The 21,176-nt window shown below is 37.0% G+C and overlaps 4 protein-coding genes across 4 annotated transcripts in view; all 4 read right to left on the bottom strand.

Moving 5' to 3' along the window:
- The window catches only part of LOC134756082 (syndecan), a 524,733-nt gene that overhangs the window by 234,690 nt on the left and 268,867 nt on the right, over positions 1-21,176 (bottom strand). The gene's annotated exons all lie outside the window — the stretch shown is intronic.
- On the bottom strand, positions 5,615-9,070 carry LOC134756303 (lipase 3-like). The gene is made up of 6 exons (XM_063693133.1): positions 8,825-9,070; positions 8,527-8,743; positions 7,566-7,933; positions 7,307-7,447; positions 6,548-6,915; positions 5,615-5,836 (listed from the first exon to the last, which is right to left on the bottom strand). The coding sequence occupies exons 1-6, from the start codon at positions 8,978-8,980 to the stop codon at positions 5,644-5,646; spliced, it is 1,443 nt and encodes a 480-aa protein (XP_063549203.1). The 5' UTR covers positions 8,981-9,070; the 3' UTR covers positions 5,615-5,643.
- Positions 11,538-15,618, bottom strand: LOC134756177 (lipase lipl-1-like). The gene is made up of 5 exons (XM_063693004.1): positions 15,426-15,618; positions 14,915-15,282; positions 14,158-14,298; positions 12,554-12,927; positions 11,538-11,709 (listed from the first exon to the last, which is right to left on the bottom strand). The coding sequence occupies exons 2-5, from the start codon at positions 14,990-14,992 to the stop codon at positions 11,538-11,540; spliced, it is 765 nt and encodes a 254-aa protein (XP_063549074.1). The 5' UTR covers positions 14,993-15,282; positions 15,426-15,618.
- LOC134756302 (uncharacterized) lies at positions 18,433-21,082 on the bottom strand. Its single transcript, XM_063693132.1, has 5 exons — positions 20,875-21,082; positions 20,321-20,691; positions 20,096-20,236; positions 18,976-19,883; positions 18,433-18,677 (listed from the first exon to the last, which is right to left on the bottom strand). The coding sequence occupies exons 2-5, from the start codon at positions 20,438-20,440 to the stop codon at positions 18,452-18,454; spliced, it is 1,395 nt and encodes a 464-aa protein (XP_063549202.1). The 5' UTR covers positions 20,441-20,691; positions 20,875-21,082; the 3' UTR covers positions 18,433-18,451.

Below are 21,176 nucleotides of genomic sequence, written 5' to 3'. Positions count from 1 at the left end.
GCTGGTCATCACATATCCTCTGGGCTCTCTGAAACAAAGATTTGCCTACTGTAACAAGTTGACTGGGATGGTGATGCGATTTGCCATTTAAGTACCTATCAGTATGAGTAGGTTTCCTATACACAGTGCGACCTAGGGTGTTATCAGGATTTCTTTTTACCAATACATCCAAGAAGGGGAGAGAACAGTCTTTTTCCAACTCCATAGTAAATTTTATTTTGCTATGGATGGAATTTAGGTGATCCAAGAAAGTTGAAACACTACTTTTTGGAAGTATAGTAAAAGTGTCATCTACGTATCTTTTAAATATCTTCGGTCGCACAGGAGCCAATGAGAGTGCCCTCTCCTCGAAGTCCTCCATAAAGATGTCAGCGACTACTGGAGACACCGGAGACCCCATGGCCACGCCGTCGACTTGAAGGTAGAATTCACCATTCCATAGCAAGTAGCCAGATGTAAGGCAATGTTCCAACAGCTTAGCATATTCCTCTGACATGTTCTGCTCACATAACCTCTTCTTGACAATTTCAATGCAGTCTTGTACCGGTAGGCTTGTAAATAGCGACTGGACGTCAAAACTGACCATGATCTCATCATCAGTCAATGTTAGGTCTTTAATCTCACCGATGAAATGGTAAGAATCCTTTGTATGCGTGCTAGTGTTACCACGTAATGCTGAGAGGGCTCCCGCGAGGTACTGAGCCAATTTATATGTGGGAGCATCTATCTGGCTCACTATGGGACGTAGTGGGGCACTAGGTTTGTGTATTTTTGGCAACCCATACAACTTTGGAGGCACGGGGCAGTCAGGAACTAAACTTGCAACATTCAGATCAAGGCTGTCCGAGTAATCACTAATTAGTTCGCGTTGAAAACGTTACGCGATGATCCAGACCTTACTATTCTTCGAGCGGATAAGGGAAATGCGACGGTTGTACTTAATACTTCAGATTATAACCAGAAAATTAGGGAATTATTAGCGGATACTACAACCTACAAACATGTAAAGACGGACCCGACTATGAAAGTATTGAAAACCACTAAAGAACTAATTAGTGATTACTCGGACAGCCTTGATCTGAATGTTGCAAGTTTAGTTCCTGACTGCCCCGTGCCTCCAAAGTTGTATGGGTTGCCAAAAATACACAAACCTAGTGCCCCACTACGTCCCATAGTGAGCCAGATAGATGCTCCCACATATAAATTGGCTCAGTACCTCGCGGGAGCCCTCTCAGCATTACGTGGTAACACTAGCACGCATACAAAGGATTCTTACCATTTCATCGGTGAGATTAAAGACCTAACATTGACTGATGATGAGATCATGGTCAGTTTTGACGTCCAGTCGCTATTTACAAGCCTACCGGTACAAGACTGCATTGAAATTGTCAAGAAGAGGTTATGTGAGCAGAACATGTCAGAGGAATATGCTAAGCTGTTGGAACATTGCCTTACATCTGGCTACTTGCTATGGAATGGTGAATTCTACCTTCAAGTCGACGGCGTGGCCATGGGGTCTCCGGTGTCTCCAGTAGTCGCTGACATCTTTATGGAGGACTTCGAGGAGAGGGCACTCTCATTGGCTCCTGTGCGACCGAAGATATTTAAAAGATACGTAGATGACACTTTTACTATACTTCCAAAAAGTAGTGTTTCAACTTTCTTGGATCACCTAAATTCTATCCATAGCAAAATAAAATTTACTATGGAGTTGGAAAAAGACTGTTCTCTCCCCTTCTTGGATGTATTGGTAAAAAGAAATCCTGATAACACCCTAGGTCGCACTGTGTATAGGAAACCTACTCATACTGATAGGTACTTAAATGGCAAATCGCATCACCATCCCAGTCAACTTGTTACAGTAGGCAAATCTTTGTTTCAGAGAGCCCAGAGGATATGTGATGACCAGCATCTGGCCGCGGAGCTCCAGCATGCCAGGCGCGCGCTCCAGGCAAACGAGCTCAGGATACCGCGGGTCAACCAGAGGTCCCACATTAAGATCCCCACAGTTGAGCGCAGGCCTGCCATTCTGCCTTTTGTCAGGGGGGTCACGGACAGGATCAGCCACATCTTGAAGCGTGCTTCTATAAAAACATATTTCAAGCCAATGAAGAAGATGTCACAATTCCTGAGGCCTGTAAAATGCAATACCCCTCTACAGACTGCAGGAGTGTACAGGCTGGACTGTGAGTGTGGCCTATCATATGTCGGGCAGACGAAACGTAGCATTTCCACTCGGGTGAAGGAACACATAGCTGATGTCAAGCACCGTCGACCTAGGTCTGCTGTCTGTGAGCATGTCATGGATAAAGCCAATCACTCAATCAAGTTTGATAAGCCTCTGGTTCTTGCCAAGGAGAAGCGTTACATACCCAGAATGCTGCGCGAGGCCATTGAGATTAAGAAATATCCAAACTTTAATAGGGAAGATGGCTTTTCTCTACCATCAGCTTGGGATCCTGTAGTCCACCTGATAAAGGAGCAAGCGAGACATAGACTGTGAGACCGTAGTGTTGGATGATGCTGGACATTCTGATGTTTTGAAAAGATGTGTCCCGCCGAGTTTGTTGCCGGTCCCATATTGAGATACCCTCCTACAATTTAGGAGGGAATTAAATCTTCTCGGGTCCGTGGTGTAGGGTTGGAGCCGGCATAGTTTTTTATCGCGTATATATATATATCTTTACTTGAAAAATAATTATAGTGTATAACTAGCCTTATGAACCGATTTTGCATGTACAACCAGCCTTAAAGTTTGTAGTCTATGATTGTTCATTATTTTAGTATGTGGGTATTTTTGCATTTTGTAATTTTTCCTCAGTCACCCGTTGACCACGAACGCTGTAAAGAGTTCGAAACGTCGGGATGTATTATAAATTCAATATACGCGATATAATCCGTTTTCATAGTTTTATTTCATGAGTAACTATCGCGGTAACCGAAGACAATACATTTACCTTGTTGTAGCTACTAATACGGAAAGTATTAAAACAGGAAAAACGCAAGCCGAAATTGTATAGCATCTCAGTTCTTACACTGGTGGCATTAAATGATACCAAGTTCTCGGGTCTCTTGAATCTCCTCGTGTTTATATTAAAAGGGACCGTACTATTTCCAATACACGTTGTATTATCGTTCCCTCTAGCTTCATCGTCTGCGTCACATAATAAAATAATTTTAGGAAATAAAATCAATAATATGACTACACAAAACTTCAACAGCATTATGGTGATTGCGACTCCGCAATCCCTAGTTTACTAATAATTGATATAAGTATGAATTTATCTTTGAATCCGTCATTCATTACCACGAATAATGAAGAGCTGAGACTTTTCTCATTATGTTTTTATTACGTTCTTAATTAGTCATTGAGTTTGGTAAGCTGATAATCAAAAATTGCACTAATGTAAAAGCGGGCGGAGCGGCGGAAAGCGCCGAAATTCTAAAACGTAATAAATATAAGAGCCTCGGTAGAGAGTATCATTTCGTTCCATTTGGAGTTGAAACTCTAGGTCCATGGGGTCCCAGCGCGCATAAGTTGTTTGCAGAAATCGCGAAGCGTCTGGTTGACGTAACTGGTGACCGAAGAGCTGGCGGCTTTCTCGCACAACGTATCAGCATTGCGATACAGCGGGGAAATGCCGCCAGCATCCTTGGTACAATGCCTCAAGGGCCTATTTTAGATTTAAGCTAGTTATTAATTTCGTTTACGTAGTACCACTTTGTAGGTTAAGTTTTATTTTGTCACCAAATAAACTATTTCGTTTCTAAAATTGCACTTTAACGAACAGATAAACCTCTTTAACTACTGTTGATTGGTGGGTTTCAAGTAGGTATTATAGGTACATACATATAGTAATTATATCCCACTGAGTATAAGGAAATAAAACCGGCTTCACAAAACAGTACGCCATCATTTAATGGGCTTAATTAGCAGTTCCCTTTCGCCATATGGCCATCCATTCGCTATTCCAGAGAATGCGAGTTATTTAAAAAAAAAGTGTGTGCGTGTAATCTTTACGCGCGATTGAAGCAAAACTTCTTTGACGATGACGTTTATCGCTATGTTAGCACTTTTACGTGTGTCCTATTGTGCGTGTGTCACTACTGAGCGTTACTTTCGTCAGAAAAAAAATCTGAGTTACCCTCTGTATTTTGTAGGTATTTAAGTACCGTCACCCGGGGTGAATAGGAACAGCTGGGGTGAATAGGGACAAAAGTTAAATTGTGATTTACCTGAGAATCTCTTACAAAACACCCACAGAAATTGTATCGTACAAAATCTACTACTATTTTCAATCACATACGCGTAATTCGTGTGAGTATTTTCTAAGAAACAATCAGGTAAATCACATTTTAAGTTTTGTCCCTATTCACCCCGGTTGACGGTACCTATTTATATGTTGATTGTTGTCTAATTTTCCACAACTCAAGCATTTTTAAGAATGTCTTATACTCGTACTTAATATTTATTTATTCATTTTGTGTCTCTTTTCTTTTGTGTTTTGTGTTATTATTCCTTATTTCTGTTATATATTCATTAAAATCATTGATGTGTTTTTTCGTCCACCCATAGTTAAATATTATCCACATTGACTTACCGGTTATTAAAACAATGTATCATTCGAATATGTATATACTTTTATTGACGTTAAATAAAGTACAATACAAGTTGGTTGAAAGAAACACCAACACGAGAATCAACATTAGCTGTTACAGGAACGTTGAGTTTTAAGAGGTTTTTTGCTATCTTTCTTTCTTTATTTATTTATTTCATGATAAAAATTACACTATAATATTGCATCATGTCAAAATTAGGTATGTTTCTCTTCTCATCATGATCGTCATGACATTATTACATAATTAAAAAAAATTGTCTCTCCCAATACATAATCAATTCCATGTACTCGTTTACAAAGTACATACTCGTAGGGTTATCTAACAAAAGGTTTCTCAATTTGCGCTTAAATGCATCACACAGCTCGTTTTTGATTGATTGATTAATCAGATTGGCAGGTAAATGTTCATAGTAATAGTAGTAGTAGTAGTATCATCCGTAGAGTTGACAGCATCTTCAAAAAGGTTATTATCTATATTTCACAAGTATACATAGTTAAACCCATTCTCAGCATTATATACCTATGTATGTTCTGTATGGCAAGAGAAATAAATTAATAAATAGGTACTCCCGTAAAATTAATAATTTTGAAAAACTTCTAAATATTACTTTTGGAATATTAACAGGCGACGGCAGCGGTATACATATACAACATAGGTAGTATTTTGACCAGAACGGTTATTTATTTAAATTAAATTAAATTATCATTTATTTCGGAATATAAATTTCCATATAGCTTATTACTAAAATGTTTAACCTATGTTACTCATGTTAGTGATATTTTTTTAAGCAATATATTTGTATTTCCAAGTTAGGAATCTTCAAAGTCAAAAGGTTATACGGGAAAATGTAGGTCGTAATGCAAGTGTGGAACTTTTCATTAGTCATAACTAGTATAACACTGGTAGTAAGAACAAGAACAGACTTGGCTGTAACGCAGCAAACATGTTAAACTGGGAAATAAGAAAACAGCTGATAAATTTCAAACGATGAATTATATTTTATACGTTCGCTTGTTGGCCTGCTTAAGTAGTACAAGCTCCATTGGTATCTTTCTTTTTACAACAACTTATTATGCTTATGAATATGAACAGTAATAACCCGACCAAAGAGAGTAGCGCAGACCAAGGAATATCAGCTAAACTCCCAGATGTAGGTTTACTTTTCGTTTCGGGTGTTTTAGTCCCATTAACCCGTTTAACAAGAGGCTTTGGGTACCTGTAAACATGTGTAAATATATTTGAAATCCAGTTATCTTTTTTCAAAGCACTGCACACTGGGATGTAACATCTTTGAGTGCTAATTTTCTACTTTATAAAGTGTATGTTTTAGTAAACAAAATATTTCAAACAAATAATACTTTGTAAATAAAATAAATAAAAAACACAAAAAGACTGCATAAAATCTACGAAAGACACAAATTATAAGGACCTAACTTAGTATAGATAAGTAAATATAGAATGACTAATTGGCCGAGCGAAAGCTAATTTCTCCGTGTTAGCTTGGGCAAAAATTTATGTTGTCTACTTTCATTCCTAAACCGATTATCGTGAAATTTGGTAAGCAGGTTGAGTAGGCGGGGCCATAGAGATTCGCGAGGTCTACAGCTTGTTACCACCAGTTATAAACCATTTAAAAACTTAAAGCGTCTCAAAAGAAAATTAAAAGGTGTCGTAAATCTTACCTAAGATAAAAATTGCATAACATGATATAGTAGGTATTGTGCTAATTGAAAAGATGGCTGCTTTACTTGATCATTTCATAGCTGTAAGGTTTGTTCTCATATCATAAAGAATAAACCTTGCTAAGTTTGCTGGTTATTGAGATGATCATAGATAGAACTTTTAAACCCAGGGATCGATTCTAAAGCTTAAATCAGGGGTTGCCAATCTACACAATAATTCAAAAGAAACCTCCGAGGATACTTACTCTAAATCTTTTATGATGCCGCTATAGACGTCTTCCATGACATATTCACCATCAATAAAATCATCGTGTTTAAAATTGGCCCTTTTCACTTTCCTGGTTGTAGCATTCTTCATTTGCTTAGCCAACGCTCGAATATCCGTGTCTTTCACCATGTCGTCGTCCGGCGAGTAGATAATTTTAGTTCGAACAGTGATAGCATTTAACGGATATTCTGGAGGATCTTTACCATCGTACTCTTCTACATTTTTTGAGTCCCCAAAATCCCAGCGATGAAATTTTTTATTCTTGATATTTTGTGCCCATTGAATTAATATCTTGGTAGAACCGCCTCTCGTCTCAGCTACTGTATTATTGTATGATTTTATGCCCTGTGGATATAATTAAATAATATCATCAGAAATGGATCAACTAGGGTAAGTTAAGAAGGATGGTAAGGATAAAAAACCTAACAGTTGATTGAAATGTGTACTGTACACTCGTGCCTGAGGAAGGATTCCCGACGAATCCGAAACATGTCGCCAAAAGCGACTCAAAATAATAGTAAGTGAAACCGTACTGATCTAAATATTTTACAACTAAATATTTTATAAATACTTCCCTTTCCATCAATAAGGTCAATTGTTAATCGTTAAAAAAAAAACAAATAAATTCTGTTCTAGGGTATCAGTTGTAAGCTTAGTTTACCGGCCCGCTCAGTCACCCAACCACTATGACGATGTCTGCTGCTGGATTGCAGAAGAGGTGCCGAAGAAGTCTTACCATGATTTTCTGAATTTGTAATTCGTTACAAATGTTTTCCCATGTTTTTCCTCCGAGGCAGTTATCGGGGACCATATCCTGAATTGGCCCGTAAGCTTCATATGGGAATATTTCGAACGTGTTTACTTTTATTAGCGCTTCCTGTAAAAAATGCGCTTAGGTGAATAATATCAATAGTGTCTGTTAAAGTCGGGGCCCTCTGGGAAATGAGCTAACATCTAGATCAAATCATGATACAAATGACGCTATGATAACTTACATGTAACGATGTAGGATCGTCCAACTCTTTCTGGAGATTCGTGTTAGTAATTGTTGTGTGATACCCGAGTGGAGCCATTAAAAACGCCCTGTCAAATTTTTCGTTGTAATCAGTCACCAAGGAATTCAGAACCAAAAAGAATGTTCCTCCCAACGAATGGCTAATATAATGTATCTTCTTAAATGTGGTAATTGAAAGAATATAATCCACAGCAGCAGCAAGGTCGAAACAGCCGATTTCTTCATAAGAATAGTTGTGAAATTCGGATTTTATCACATGCGGTGCATAAGCGATGTGAGGCTGGCAATATTTATTGCCGCGTGCATTAAATAACCACACATCGTATCCTAGATCATCAAGTGTGTAGGCTGAAAGAAATTTGTTACATTGTAGTATTTTTTTTATACCACGTCGGTGGCAAACAAGCATACGGCCCGCCTGGTGGTAAGCACTTACCGTAGCCTATGGACGGCTGCAATACCAGAGATATTACATGCGCGTTGCCGACCCTTTGACCTGTACACTCCTTTTTTGAAGAACCCCATACTGTAGCCTCTCGGGAAAACCTCGGCAGGGAGCTCAGCCGAAGCGTCCGCGGGAGGACATTACTCTTTAACCGCACAGTACGCGACCATTTTGGATTAGGTGGTATGAACGTTTACAGAAAAAAGCGTTTGCGAAGGTCTCTATTTCAGATCTACAGGTCGCAATTTTAAACTGATTCCCGTGAAATTTTGTGAGCAGGTTCTATGTTTTTTTTTTAATGACGGAGCCATTCATTTATTGAGTTGTAATTTATGCTGGTGTGGTCTACACCTCACAGAGCCACTAGTTTAGACGTACCTATTTAGAAAATTTTGGTTTACCTTTACTAATCATCTATATTTTTGTTAGTAACAAGAGGCCATATTTTTATAGTTCTTTCACACAAGTATCTATTAAAAAAAGATTGTCAACTCACCTAGAGACCGACTCTTGTCTTGATTGAGAAATCTGTCGGAAGACTGAAACATACCGTGGACAAGTAAGACCGGGCACTTCTTAGTTGGAAGTTCAGAGGTCAGTCTAATCATCATTAGCAAGTATCCGTCCATGCTTCCGATGTCATGTTCAGTCGCAGATCTTCCGTCTTTGAGTTTTATCTTTTTAACTTTTTTTTTTGTTTCATTTCGATAATCCTATAAAATGAGAAGTTATTCTTCAGAATATGTATGTAAAAAAAAATAGAGCAAGGAAGGAAACATTTTATAAGAACATACTTTCAAAGGCATTTTTAATATAAATTTCTTTGTATGATTTCCAGTACTACTTGTGACGGTAGTGTTTTCCCCCTTAAATTCTTCAGCGTCACATAATGATAAATTTCTAAATGTTAAAATGAATATTACGAGGAAACAACCTTTTAGCAACATCATTTCCTTAAGAGTCTAGAAACGTTTGAGCGATATCCATATGTTGACTTTAAATCAGTTAATTATTAGTACAATTAATGGGGTAATAATGAGAGTTTTCTAATTAATTTTTCATCTAACTAGTAATGATTGGTATTAGAGACTATTATCTTGCTATGACCATGCTGAGCCAAATATTAGTAGACAACGTGGGACGCCCATTACTCCTCTTTAAGGGCTGCGTAAAGCGCGTCATGGTTGCGTTTAACATCAACCGGCTCATGGGAAGACCTAGCAACAAACCTGAGTGGAGGAACAGCCTTTTAAGAGGTCGCGAAACGCGAGGTCCTGGTTTCAAGACTTGGCCCGAAAACGCGCAATAAGACACATGTGCGATGACGATCGCCTCGCTGTTGACCCTCGATGTACTTTTACTTGTCATAAATGTGGACGATTGTGCCGTTAAAGGATCGGGTTATTTAGCCACGAGCAACGCTGTCGCTAGATAACACAATTCATAGATGCTGCTTAAATCTTCTGTAAAGATGGACAAGGCCTAATGATGATGACGATGATGATGATGATCTTGCTATCATCGTCGCTTATCATCAATTCATCATATATGTAGAAATACGTCCGCTACTGAAGAATGACTCCGGGTTTTATCGGTCGAAAAAACAGCGTTCCTAAAATTGCCTTAAATAGTTTTCACTTTATGACTTTCTTAATTTTTTATTAAAAAAAAATGAAGGAGGGAAAAGTTCACTTCGTCCAACAAAATCGAAACTCATCCACGAATTGCCCTTTCCCGGCCTCTGTAATAACATTATTACCGAGGGCGGGAAATTTGGCACAAGAATATGTACAGTCGAGGGCAAAAATATCGATCCAGACAAATGTCCAAAAATATGTGAACACGACTTTATTGTCTAAGGTGTAAGAGGGTACACATATTTTTGAAACTTTGGGAATGTATATATATTTATGCCCTTGACTGTACATAGGTACTCTTTCTTACATCAGAAAAGACTGTGAGTCGTGTAATGAGTAGAAATAAAGACAATTTTCCTAAAATTTGCACACTATTTTAAAATGGCCAAGATAAAAAAAAACCGGCCAATTGTGGGTCGGACTCGCGCACCGAGGGTTCCGTATTTTTAGTATTTGTTGTTATAGCGGCAACAGAAATACATCATCTGTGAAAATTTCAACTGTCTAGCTATCACGGTTCATGAGATACAGCCTGGTGACAGACAGACGGACAGACGGACAGCGAAGTCTTAGTAATAAGGTCCCGTTTTTACCCTTTGGGTACGGAATCCTAAAAACACCATTATTTTTTACAATGAAGGAGTTAACGACAACGCTTTGGAGTTAACAAACAAGTATACTTTTCTTGGTCCTAATACATCAGTACCCCTAGTATAAATTTCATTTGATACGTACGCGTTTGTATTAAGTCTCATTTTGTATGGAATTTTGAGTTACCAAAACGTCCCGCTTGGCGCGCTGTTTAATATCCCATACAAAATGAAACTTAAGGCTGGTTTTAGTGTCACGCGGACCGTCCGTGCGGATCGCTCCGCAGCGCCAAATGGTATGAGAAAGCTGTCCGCGCGGACCACTCTAAAACGCTCCCTGAAATTAAGGCGGTTCCCTGAGCCAGAAGGCGAAAAATCTCCTTATATGATCATGTTTTTCTAAGAGGCGTTGATATTCGTAGACCTAGAAAAAATATATGTAGTTCTTGACTATATTATCTTTAACAACATAGCTTCCGATACACGAATTATGACACTTCGCTCGATACAATTAATTCCCAAAGTAACCTCTAACTCGGACTTTTAATCCTACTTTACTCGGTTATTTATTATGTGATACTATAAACAAAAAAAGAAGTAAAAACAATCTTAACATAAATAGTAATTTCATAGCTTTAGAATTTCGATATTGTAAGGTAACGTTTTTAAAAGAAATAAAAACCGACAAAATTCGATCAAAATTGACACTTGGCGCGTATGTTCTTTCCCGTTCTTTCTTGGGAAATGTGACAAAGACAGCGGCAAACCGATGGAACGGCCTTAATACATATTGGTCCGGTGCGGAGCAATCCGCACGTACGGTCCGCGTGACGCTAAAACCAGCCTAACACAAAAGCGTACGTCCGTCAAGCTATCGAATAAAATTTATACTAGGGGTTCTGGCCCAAAAATATGTTAACAATTATTATTTTTTTGTAAAATTATCTTAGGTAGGTGCATGCCTTTTTCAAAATGTTATTCAAATTCGAAAACTACAATCATTTAACTAAAACAAAACGTCTTATCTCCAAAATATTCTCCTTTAGCTTTGATACACAAACGCAAACGTTTGTTAAAATTATCAACAATATGACGCATAAAAAAAATGTCTATGTATTTTTGGGCCATCCTGTATTTAAAAAGCCTAAATAATTTAAGGACTAAAGATGATATAGGGTATTTAAAAGTGTGTTATTTTTGTTCGTCTGACTTTATTTACTACATTATCACTATTATCATTTATCAGTTTAAAAATGGTAACACAAAAAAATACACAAGTGCTATGTATTTTCGACTGTTTGTTTCTTTTCACTGCCTTTTTTCCCACGAAAAATCTTTATGCATATAATTATGACTATGGCAAGCCCGACGCCAAAAATTATGAGTCCGATCCACCAAGAGAAACTCCTATTAGTTTTCTTCTTGTGATCCGGTGTGACGTTCTTTTTATTCCTGTAAACATGTTAAAACTTGATTAAAATGCCTTGAGCCCTAGTTTTCTTCGTTTTGGCCATATTAACTTTTATACATAATTTTACCATATACTAAGGCCATTAAATTTTGACAATTTAAACCGATGATTAGTTTAGAGGAACGTGGCTGGGTGAGTAAAAGGAACCGTTGACGGGTAGACTTAGACTAATTTATTCCGTATTAACTAAGTGCTTATAGAAACGTTAATAAGAACGTTAGAAGTGTTAATAGAAACGTATTGACTTGCGTATGCCTTTTAAATGTATTATTAATTTTATAATTGTAATAATAATTGTATTGTTCTTCTAATTGTAAATAATTTTTGAATATGACGATGTACAATTACTACAAATAAAATATATTATATTCTATTCTATTCTTATATACAGTTCAGTAATCAGAATTCTACATCCTTAATCTACGCTGTACAACATTATCTTAACCGAATCAGCGCGTGCTCTAACCTATACTAAGTTTACTCGTATCGACACGCTCTAATAATATTTTGCTGACCGTAAAACAAATCCAGGGAGAAAATTTAAACTGCCATTCATTTTTGGTTTAGGTTCCGGATATTATATGAGTATGTAAATTAATATTATCCCAGGCTAGTCAACAAATATATTAAAAAATATTTCTCCGTCTTTCCTTGCATTATTTAGTAAAAAAAAAATCTAACAGGTACATGCGTCGCCGGAAAGAATGTATTGCCTACTTCGGCTGTAGCTATGCCTCGTCGCCGTCAGCCATTCCTATTCTTCGGAATTATTTAGGTACTGTTGAACCCTTATTTATTAAAGACAAAGATATATAACTCACTTACTCCGGCAAATCTTCTATAATGCTATTGTAAACATCATGCATTACGTCTTGCCCGGCGATAAAGTCATCGTGTTTATATTTCGGTCTCTCCACTTTCCTGAGTTTAACATTAGTCATATTCGATGCCAATTCATAAATGTCTTTTTCGTCGATCATCTCGTCGGTTGGCGCAAATATTATTACAGTACGAACAGTGATAGCCTCTAAAGCATATCTAGGAGACTTTCCTCTATGCCCGTAGATTTGTTTATTAGCTCCATCGCCGTAATCAAAACGATCAAATACTTTATTTTTAACGTTTTGTGCAAAATGAATTAAAGTCTTGGTAGAGCCCCCTCTCGTAGCTTCTTTAGAATTGTTGGTAACATTTAGATCCTGTGAATATAATGCTGTAATATTAGCGAGAATAAATATGTTAAGGAGCTTCCGAAGACATGATCACATTTCAAAAGTTGAACTAGACCCAAAAATAGATGGCATATATGAAAGAAAAAGCAACCCAGGAATAATCTAATCTACGGGTTGGCTAACGCGGCTGATGCCATTACCAAGCCACCCCGATTCGCGGGTTTTTGACAGCAAGCAGCAAGTGCACTTTCTGCCATCTTCTTAATTGAACATAATGCTAAAAAAACACGGTTCAGTTTGTAGAGTGCATCCATAGGTCGCCGTTCAGTCGCCTCACAAAAATTGACCCTTTTGCTAATACAATTACGACGAAATTTAGAGCACGCGGTTTTGCCTGTAGATGGAAATATCACAAGAAATGACACCTTAAGGGAGGCCGTACCGTATCAAGCGTTTAATTACATCGCAGGCATCGCAGTCATAATTGTGTGTTTTTATAGTTTTAAGATATATTTTATAACAATATGTACCTATGCTAGTTTTAAGGTATATATCTATGCGCCAATAGTTGCTTGAAAATAAATATTTTTATTTCATTTCTATTCATTACTGTTTTATCTATATACTTACTTATTTGCACCACTTAATTTTTTTTTAGTAAATACAATATTTATTTAATAATTAAATCATACAAAAAGGTAATCCGCCACATGCTTCGTCAAAACACAAACGTAATCCGCACAAGCATCGTCCTGACCTTATTCTACATTAACTCTAATACAAAACATAATTTCTGCAACAAGATTCGTCAAAAAGTCGTCCTATCCTAGTCCTATAAGATCAGGACGATGTTATGTACCGTGTCTTATGAAAATAAATGAATAATAATAATAAAATATATTATAAGTTTAACTCTACCGGTTACCCTTGCTTGCCCTGCTACCCCTATTCCATGCACACGCATTGTCGGAAATAATTAAGATACTGTTTTATTAAACCAACCGTTTGCGCTCCCGCCTTTGACCCAACAGCCTAGAAATTTTTATACACAATAGGACACACATCAAAGTGCCGATAAACGTCATCGTCAAAGAAGTTTACCTTTAATCGCGCGTAAAGATTACACGCACACACTGTTTTATATCTATTAACCCTCTAATTCTAAGATATTGACAGTGGACAGTGTTACTGCTCCGACTGTACCTAAGCCTTTATTGCTTTTATCTAATAGGTGGTTTGTGGTTTTGATGTTCTTACCATCATCTTACCAATTTGCAATGTATTGCAAAGAACTTCATGCTTTCTCAAACCCAAGCACATTGGTGGGATAAATTGCACGTTTTCCTCATCATTGTAATACGGAAATACTTCATAAACTCCTTCTTCCACAAGATCGGTCTGCAAATATCCATATAAAACAGTACTATGGTTACTTGTAGTTCGCGATTGAAGTATGGTTTTAATACTCCTATTTTTGTAGGCATTACAAGTACTATAAAATAAGCCTAACAAAGCGCCAGTACTTCCAAGGCCTAGGCCTATTTCTAGAAATATGCGGTGCATTCTTAAATATCATTAGTTTTAAGCTTAAATCCTGTCAAACCTAAAATATATGTAATTGGTACCCCAACGTGGAACATAAATTTAATGTGGATGGGACTTCGTGCCAGTGGCAAGGCGTCTATACAAAATCGATTCCTGTTGGCTTTCCTGTTTGAGGGTTACATATTGAGCACAATATACTAAAATTTTTGAAGAAATTACATATTAAACTTGCGTTGAAATACTTATAGTTGATGCCACACGATAAAGTTTTGAAACTTTGCATTCTGAACCACACAACCCTAAGAATCCGAACGTTTTAGATTTTGAAAATGTAATGTTTTTCTAGTAAGAATCGCAACCGTATAAAAAAATTGGAGGATAAACGTTCCAATATATGTATCAAACTTTTATTTCGTTTCCAGTCAAATACATCAACGCAAAGGATATTGCAGGCAGAGGCTATACTTACATAAAGTTGTTCGTGAAGAAGCAACTGCTTTTGAAGAGCGGTGTTAGGCATGCGACCGCTATAAGCAACTGGGGCCATCAGAAACGCCCTATCAAATTTATCATTGTACGACGGCAATAACGAATTTAAGACTAAAAAGAAATTTCCGCCTAACCCATAACTTATATAATGTAATTTCTTGAACCCGGTCGTACTGAGTATGAAGTCTACTGTGGAAGCAAGGTCAAAATAGCCGATTTCTTCGTATGAGTAGTTGAAAAATTCGGAGGAATTTTTTTCTGGGTCTAAACTGACGTGTCTTCGGCTATATTTGTTGCCACGAGCGTTAAACAGCCACACGTCGTATCCGAGATCCTGCAGTTTGTAAGCTGAAAGAAGAGGTCGTAATTTTAGAGGAAAACACGAAATAAAAAATTTGGAACCACTCAAATCTCAAAATTATACGTATAACAACTGACAAGTGGGTGAAAAATTTGGGAGTTGACCGCTGATTTGAACGTTTTGAACCCACCTAGATTCTGTTCCTGTTTTTGTCCAAGAAATCTGTCTGAAGACTGGAACAATCCGTGAACAAGTAGCACCGGACAATATTCTGTGTCTGCTTTGGTAAATTCAGAGGACAGTCTAAATACTTTCAGTAAGAAACCATCACTTGTTTGTACATCAAATGAAGAGGGGGGCCATCTAAAGGCGAGTTTTGTTGGTACATTCTGTAAATTGAATGATACAATGTTATTCGGGCCAGCCGCCTCTGAACGTGTCAATGTGGACGTCTCAGCCGCATTAGAACTACCGGATAGCCTAGCCATCGAAATTTCGGCCTTTATAGCTTGAATTATGCAAGACTGATACAGAAACACAACAAAATTTAGATTTTTTAGTATAGGCAGCGCAGTACAGCGAGGGAATGTAGAAATGAGCATCTCGCAGGGGACTGACCTTTGGGATCTGCCTCCAAATTATACTGGATTATTTTGTTCTGTTAGTTTTATAATTCAATAAACAGCGAAAAAACTAATTGTACGAATAGGTATGTCTCATTTTATCCTCCAGCTCCAGTTAAATTCATTTGACCCTTTTCCTAACAGTCTAGGCACAACTAGGTGATTTTAGCGGACAGATATTTTTGACAAATCGTGCGTTAAATCGTCTTCCCCAATACACTAAATAATTGCTCCCCAATTTGACTTCATAATTTGTGCATATACCTGAAAGGAAATTGACTTACAGTTTTATTAGTCTGATTTGGCGAATTAATTGTAATATTATCTACGAGTATACTAGTGACAATCTCTTTCTTCTGTAATTGTTCTGCGTCACACAATAAAATACTTTTAAGAGTAAAAATCAAAATTATGACACAGTCCTTCAACAACATCATTTTGCCTGCAAGTTCGGATCGTTTATGTTTATCAAGAGTTATTAATGGCTTAAGAATGATAATTAGTTCATTATTTTTAGTACCTAGTTAATAACGAGAACTTCTTGGAATTGCCGTTGATTAGAAACCTCGTCATCATCGTTATTTCAGTTGTACGAATAAATACCGCTCAAGGACATACTTACTAATGGATAATACTTATAATCCAGCGGAGCGGAGAAGAGATGTGGATCACAACCAATTCTATTGGTTGATTCCCGCACGTCGCCTCGGTGGATAGGCAACCATATTCGATAGAGAAGATCTATAATTGGTTGCTTTGTTAAGGTGCGCGCAGATCTATCGAATATGGTTGCCTATCCACCGAGGCGACGTGCGGGAATCAACCAAAAGAATTGGTAGTGATCCACATCTCTTCTCCGCTCCGCTGGATTATAAGTATTATAACCAATGCTATTGTTTGATTCCCACATGTCTCCTCTCATCTCCGCCTCCTGGAAAGGTAGCCTAAGCCCCGAATGTGCGTCTCACGCGCCAGGCGCGAGCCGTTCACGAGACAACGCATTATGTTCACTAAATCTGGCCAAACCTTTAGTTTATATTCCTGCTTTTTTGACCAAAAAACGGGCATATTTTACAAGGAGATCAAGGAGCCTTTCCCGCTTTGCTTCTACCAGTTCGGCAAGTACTCAAGGACCTATCGGTCCCAACATCTCGTTATATAGGTACGCAGTAAATTAACACATCTACCTATACGTACGTACACATAAGCCGTAAGTAGCAGCCCCGCAGTGGAACATACATACCTGTAACAAAAAAAGATTTTGTTAAAAGCACTACATTTAATATACCTATAAGTAAGAAACGGCAAATGGCAGGGTGTCTAAGGTTTATTGCCAAATAAAACTGATCCTAAACAACTAAATGCTATTACAATGAAATCAAATCAGGTTGAGACCGCTCAACCGATCTGCGCTGGAGCGAAAACTCTTTAGGAGTATTCCAGCGCAGCAAAACCGTCTCGTGTGATGCGGAAGGGTCCTGGATTTTCCCCAGGCTACCATCCCCCTACACAGTCTAGCGCTCTAATTGCCCTAGATGCAATAGAGCCCGTCAGGTTAAAAAAAACAAGAACAAAAAAAAAACAATTAAATCATAAATAACCGATACTGTAGTGGTAAAAACTGTACTCATTACTTAAACCTTTAAATATTTAGTAGGTAGTACGCAGCCTACAATTTATGACCAATCTTTAAATTACTGTGATGACTGGGCCTTAAGATAATGTACGTATCAGAGACTGGTGAAGTAATAGACTACTCACTTTTTCATTGAAATATATGTATATTTTATATCCTCAAAAAAAAGAGACGAAGGTCTCTAGTGCCCAAGCCCTTCAGCATTCGCAGGTGATAATGGTAGCACACATAGTTTCCTGACAATATTCCATCTTTGACAGGCTTATAATCTTAGCCGTCCTCTAAAACCTAGCTGTGCCTATTCAAACAAGATATTTAGCAAAAACTTATTGGACTTGTCTAAAGCTCACTCTTGTTCAGTTTAATTGCCATTCAGCGGCCATCGAACTTCCAGTCCAATGATAGTGCATTGAACTGCATAACAGATGCACGTGACGGGGATATTCATTCGGGAATGTTTGTCATTGCGAACTGTTGCGAGTCATAAATATGTATACACTTCTTCACCCTTCCATTGAAATAAGGTGAAAAAGTGTATACTTATTTTTGACCTTGACTTGGAAGAGGATTGATTGTCAACATTGTTAATTAATAATAAATTGTCTTTATTGCAAATACACAAGGTACTATGAAATCCATTAATAAGTGTTCATGCACTTTTGCATCTGGTATACAATAATAGTCATTGAAGAGTGTTAATAGTACCTTTTTTTAATGTTTAAATCAAAGTAAAGGGGCTGTATCAGTGAAGTTTTGGCTCTTATTCAGTTAACCAGTCAGCGAAAAATAACTGTACCTATAATTGGTTCTATTTAGACAATTAAGAAGATTACACTCTCTTTTTTTTGGGCAGTCGTGTAAAAATAAATAGCATCAGAGTCCACTCCATCTTTCATTAAATAACTAAAATCAGGCAGAGTAAAACTTGTAAAGGATTCGAAATATATATTTCGCAACTTACATTTCCATATGACAATCTAGTCTTACAAAACATATGAAAAGTAACAGTGAGAAGAGAATGAGGCCTGGAGTCAAAGCTACTAGCAGCCAGTTTGTTTTCCGTAATTCTTCTTTGACTTGTTGGTCTTCTGTTTCTTCTGTTTCGTTCGTCTTCGTCTTATTCTTGTCGTCGCTTAATTTAATTATATCTTGCCTTCCAATTGAAACTTTTTGTTTTGATCTACTGTAATCATAAATTAACTGTTATGGAAACTCGAATAACTTTTAAATATTGAACATATTAACCAATGTCTTTATTATTATTCTGTAATATTATCGCATGATGGCGACACGCCTTTACTTTTACATAAGCATTAAGTACTTATGTTTAGGAAGTTGTATTTTCTACATAACGAAAGGTTCTGTTATTCAAATGATATTTTAAATACTCAATTTATTATAATTCGTTCAGGTGTGCGATTGACGATCTATCCGGGGTTTTCTACTTTCGCTAAAAAATTATAATAATATTTCATACTCACTTCTCCAAGTCATTAATGATGTTATCATACACAAGTTCCATCACGTCTGGGGCATCAATGAAGTCATAGTGATTGAATTCTCGTCCTCTTACTCCTATTGTTGTAGCCTCAACTATATTTGTCGTCATGCCTGTAACATCTTTATTTTTTACTTCTCTTAATATAGCATAACTCATATGCATAAGCACATCCGCATTACCTTCCCTACCTACTTTTCTCGTTGCAGCGTCACCTATACTAGTCATACCAGTAACCTCTTCAATTTGTACTATTCGTGATGTAGCATTACTCATATTTGTAGGCATATTCGTAATACCTTTCCCACCTACTTCTATTGTTGTAGCGTCACTATCATCCGTAGTCATACTAGTAACACCTCCTCTTTCTCCTTCTCTCGGTGTAGCACTACTCATATTCGTAGGCATATCAGTAATACCACTCCTGCCTACTTCTCTTGTTCTAGCGTCACCTGTATCTGTAGTAATACCAGAAACATCTTCAATTTCTTCATTTCTTGATGTAGCATTACCCATATTCGTAGGCATATCAGTAATATCTTTCCCAGGTACTTCTCTTGATGTAGCATTACTGATATTCGTAGGCATATCAGCAATACCGTTCCTACCTATTTCTCTTGTTGTAGCATTAACCATATTTGCTGCCATGTCAGCGATATCTTTTGGGCTCACGTACTCATCGTATGGTGCAAAAATTATCTTAGTTTCAACAGTAATGAGACTTAAATTATATTTAGGAGGTTCTTTGGTTCCGTAATGATATTCATTTTCCTTTTCGCCGTAATCCCATCGACTGAATCTTTTAGATTTAACATTTTGTGCCAAATGAACTAACTGTTTGATAGATCCACTCCTTGTTTCATTTATTTTATTACCTTGACTTTGTATGCCCTGTAATTACATCATTAATATTAGTAGAAATATTCTTATTCATGCACATGGCCGTGAACTTCCAAATAAGGTTATATAAATAATGTTATGATTTTTTAAACTATTGTTAGGATTGGTTATAAGCGAGTTAATTTTAGAAAAGTTAGAGTACAGATACTTTAGTTATGTAGAGGTTAAATAATATGTGTGCTTAAAAGAGTTGCTGTTCTTACCATGGCTTCATTAATTTTCAATAAATTGCATATATTTCGATAAGTAACATTGCCAAGGCAGTGTTCTTCCGAAAAGAAAATGTCTGTATTGGAAGGCTCATACGGAAATATTTCCAGAGAGCTAACATTTAAAAGATTTTCCTGTTAAAGAATCAAAATAATGATGATATAATAACAAGCTGTACTTTATTATCTTAGTTAGAACAAAACAGCATTTTTACTTACATATATTTCGTCACAGCGACTAGCCTCTACCTTAAGATCTTTATTAGGAAAATAATTTTGGTACCCAAATGGAGCCAAGAGATGCGCTGTGTCAAATTTATTATTGTATTCTTGCTTCATAGAATTAAGTACCAAAAAGGTGGTCCCTCCCAATGAATAGCCGATGTAATGTATCTTTCCTTGCTTAGTATAATCGAGAATGAAATCTACAGTAGCAGTAATGTCCTGTAGGGCGATTTCCTCGTAGGAGTAGTTGAAAAAATTTGCTTTATCTTCTGTTTCTGCTCCGAAGGATGTGTGTCTTCGGCAATATTTGTTGCCTCGAAAGTTAGCCAGCCATACATCATATCCGAAATCTTGAAGTTTGAAGGCTATAAAATTGTTTAATAATTATTTAGATTCAGATTTCGAAATAACCGTTAGAGAAATCGGTCTTTCATGCACACAAGAAACGAGAAAAAGGTTTTTTAGATTTGACATATTATATAAAATGTAATAAAATCACTGTTTTGACTGTATTTTATCGATAGTGGAAGTACTCGTATTTTACTCACCCAAAGACTGATTATCTCGTTGATGCAGAAATCTGTCCGAAGATTGAAACAAACCGTGTACCAGTAGCACAGGGTACTTTTCAGACAATACTTCGTAATTTTCATAAGTCAGCCTAAATACCTTTAATATATACTGATCATCGGTCACAACGTTGTACTCATTAAGATACCTTCCTGTGTTACTGGTTAGTTGGACTCTGTTTGTCAGTGGATTCTGCGAATTCAATTTAAAATGATATAAAACGTATATCCTTATATTATATTTTGAGTTCAATTATCAGTTAAAGAAAAAAAAATCTACA

The sequence above is a fragment of the Cydia strobilella genome, chromosome 3 (genome assembly GCF_947568885.1).
Source record: "Cydia strobilella chromosome 3, ilCydStro3.1, whole genome shotgun sequence".
Classification (NCBI taxonomy): Eukaryota; Metazoa; Arthropoda; class Insecta; order Lepidoptera; family Tortricidae; genus Cydia; species Cydia strobilella.
Note: the sequence above shows the minus strand (reverse complement) of the source record. Positions and strands in the feature narration are given on the sequence as shown.

Coding starts and splice junctions, on each gene's coding strand:
- LOC134756303 (XM_063693133.1), bottom strand. CDS start 8,980: ATGATGTTGCTAAAAGGTTGTTTCCTCGTAATATTCATTTTAACATTT. Junction 7,934..8,526: donor AGACAAGAGTCGGTCTCTAG/GTGAGTTGACAA, acceptor AATTTCTTTCAG/CCTACACACTTGATGATCTA. Junction 6,916..7,306: donor TACAAATTCAGAAAATCATG/GTAAGACTTCTT, acceptor TTATATCCACAG/GGCATAAAATCATACAATAA.
- LOC134756177 (XM_063693004.1), bottom strand. CDS start 14,992: ATGGCCCCAGTTGCTTATAGCGGTCGCATGCCTAACACCGCTCTTCAA. Junction 14,299..14,914: donor TTCTTCACGAACAACTTTAT/GTAAGTATAGCC, acceptor GGATATTTGCAG/ACCGATCTTGTGGAAGAAGG. Junction 11,710..12,553: donor ATTATAGAAGATTTGCCGGA/GTAAGTGAGTTA, acceptor ACATGTTTACAG/GAATAAAAAGAACGTCACAC.
- LOC134756302 (XM_063693132.1), bottom strand. CDS start 20,440: ATGAAGCAAGAATACAATAATAAATTTGACACAGCGCATCTCTTGGCT. Junction 19,884..20,095: donor TGAAAATTAATGAAGCCATG/GTAAGAACAGCA, acceptor ATGTAATTACAG/GGCATACAAAGTCAAGGTAA. Junction 18,678..18,975: donor ATCATTAATGACTTGGAGAA/GTGAGTATGAAA, acceptor TTATGATTACAG/TAGATCAAAACAAAAAGTTT.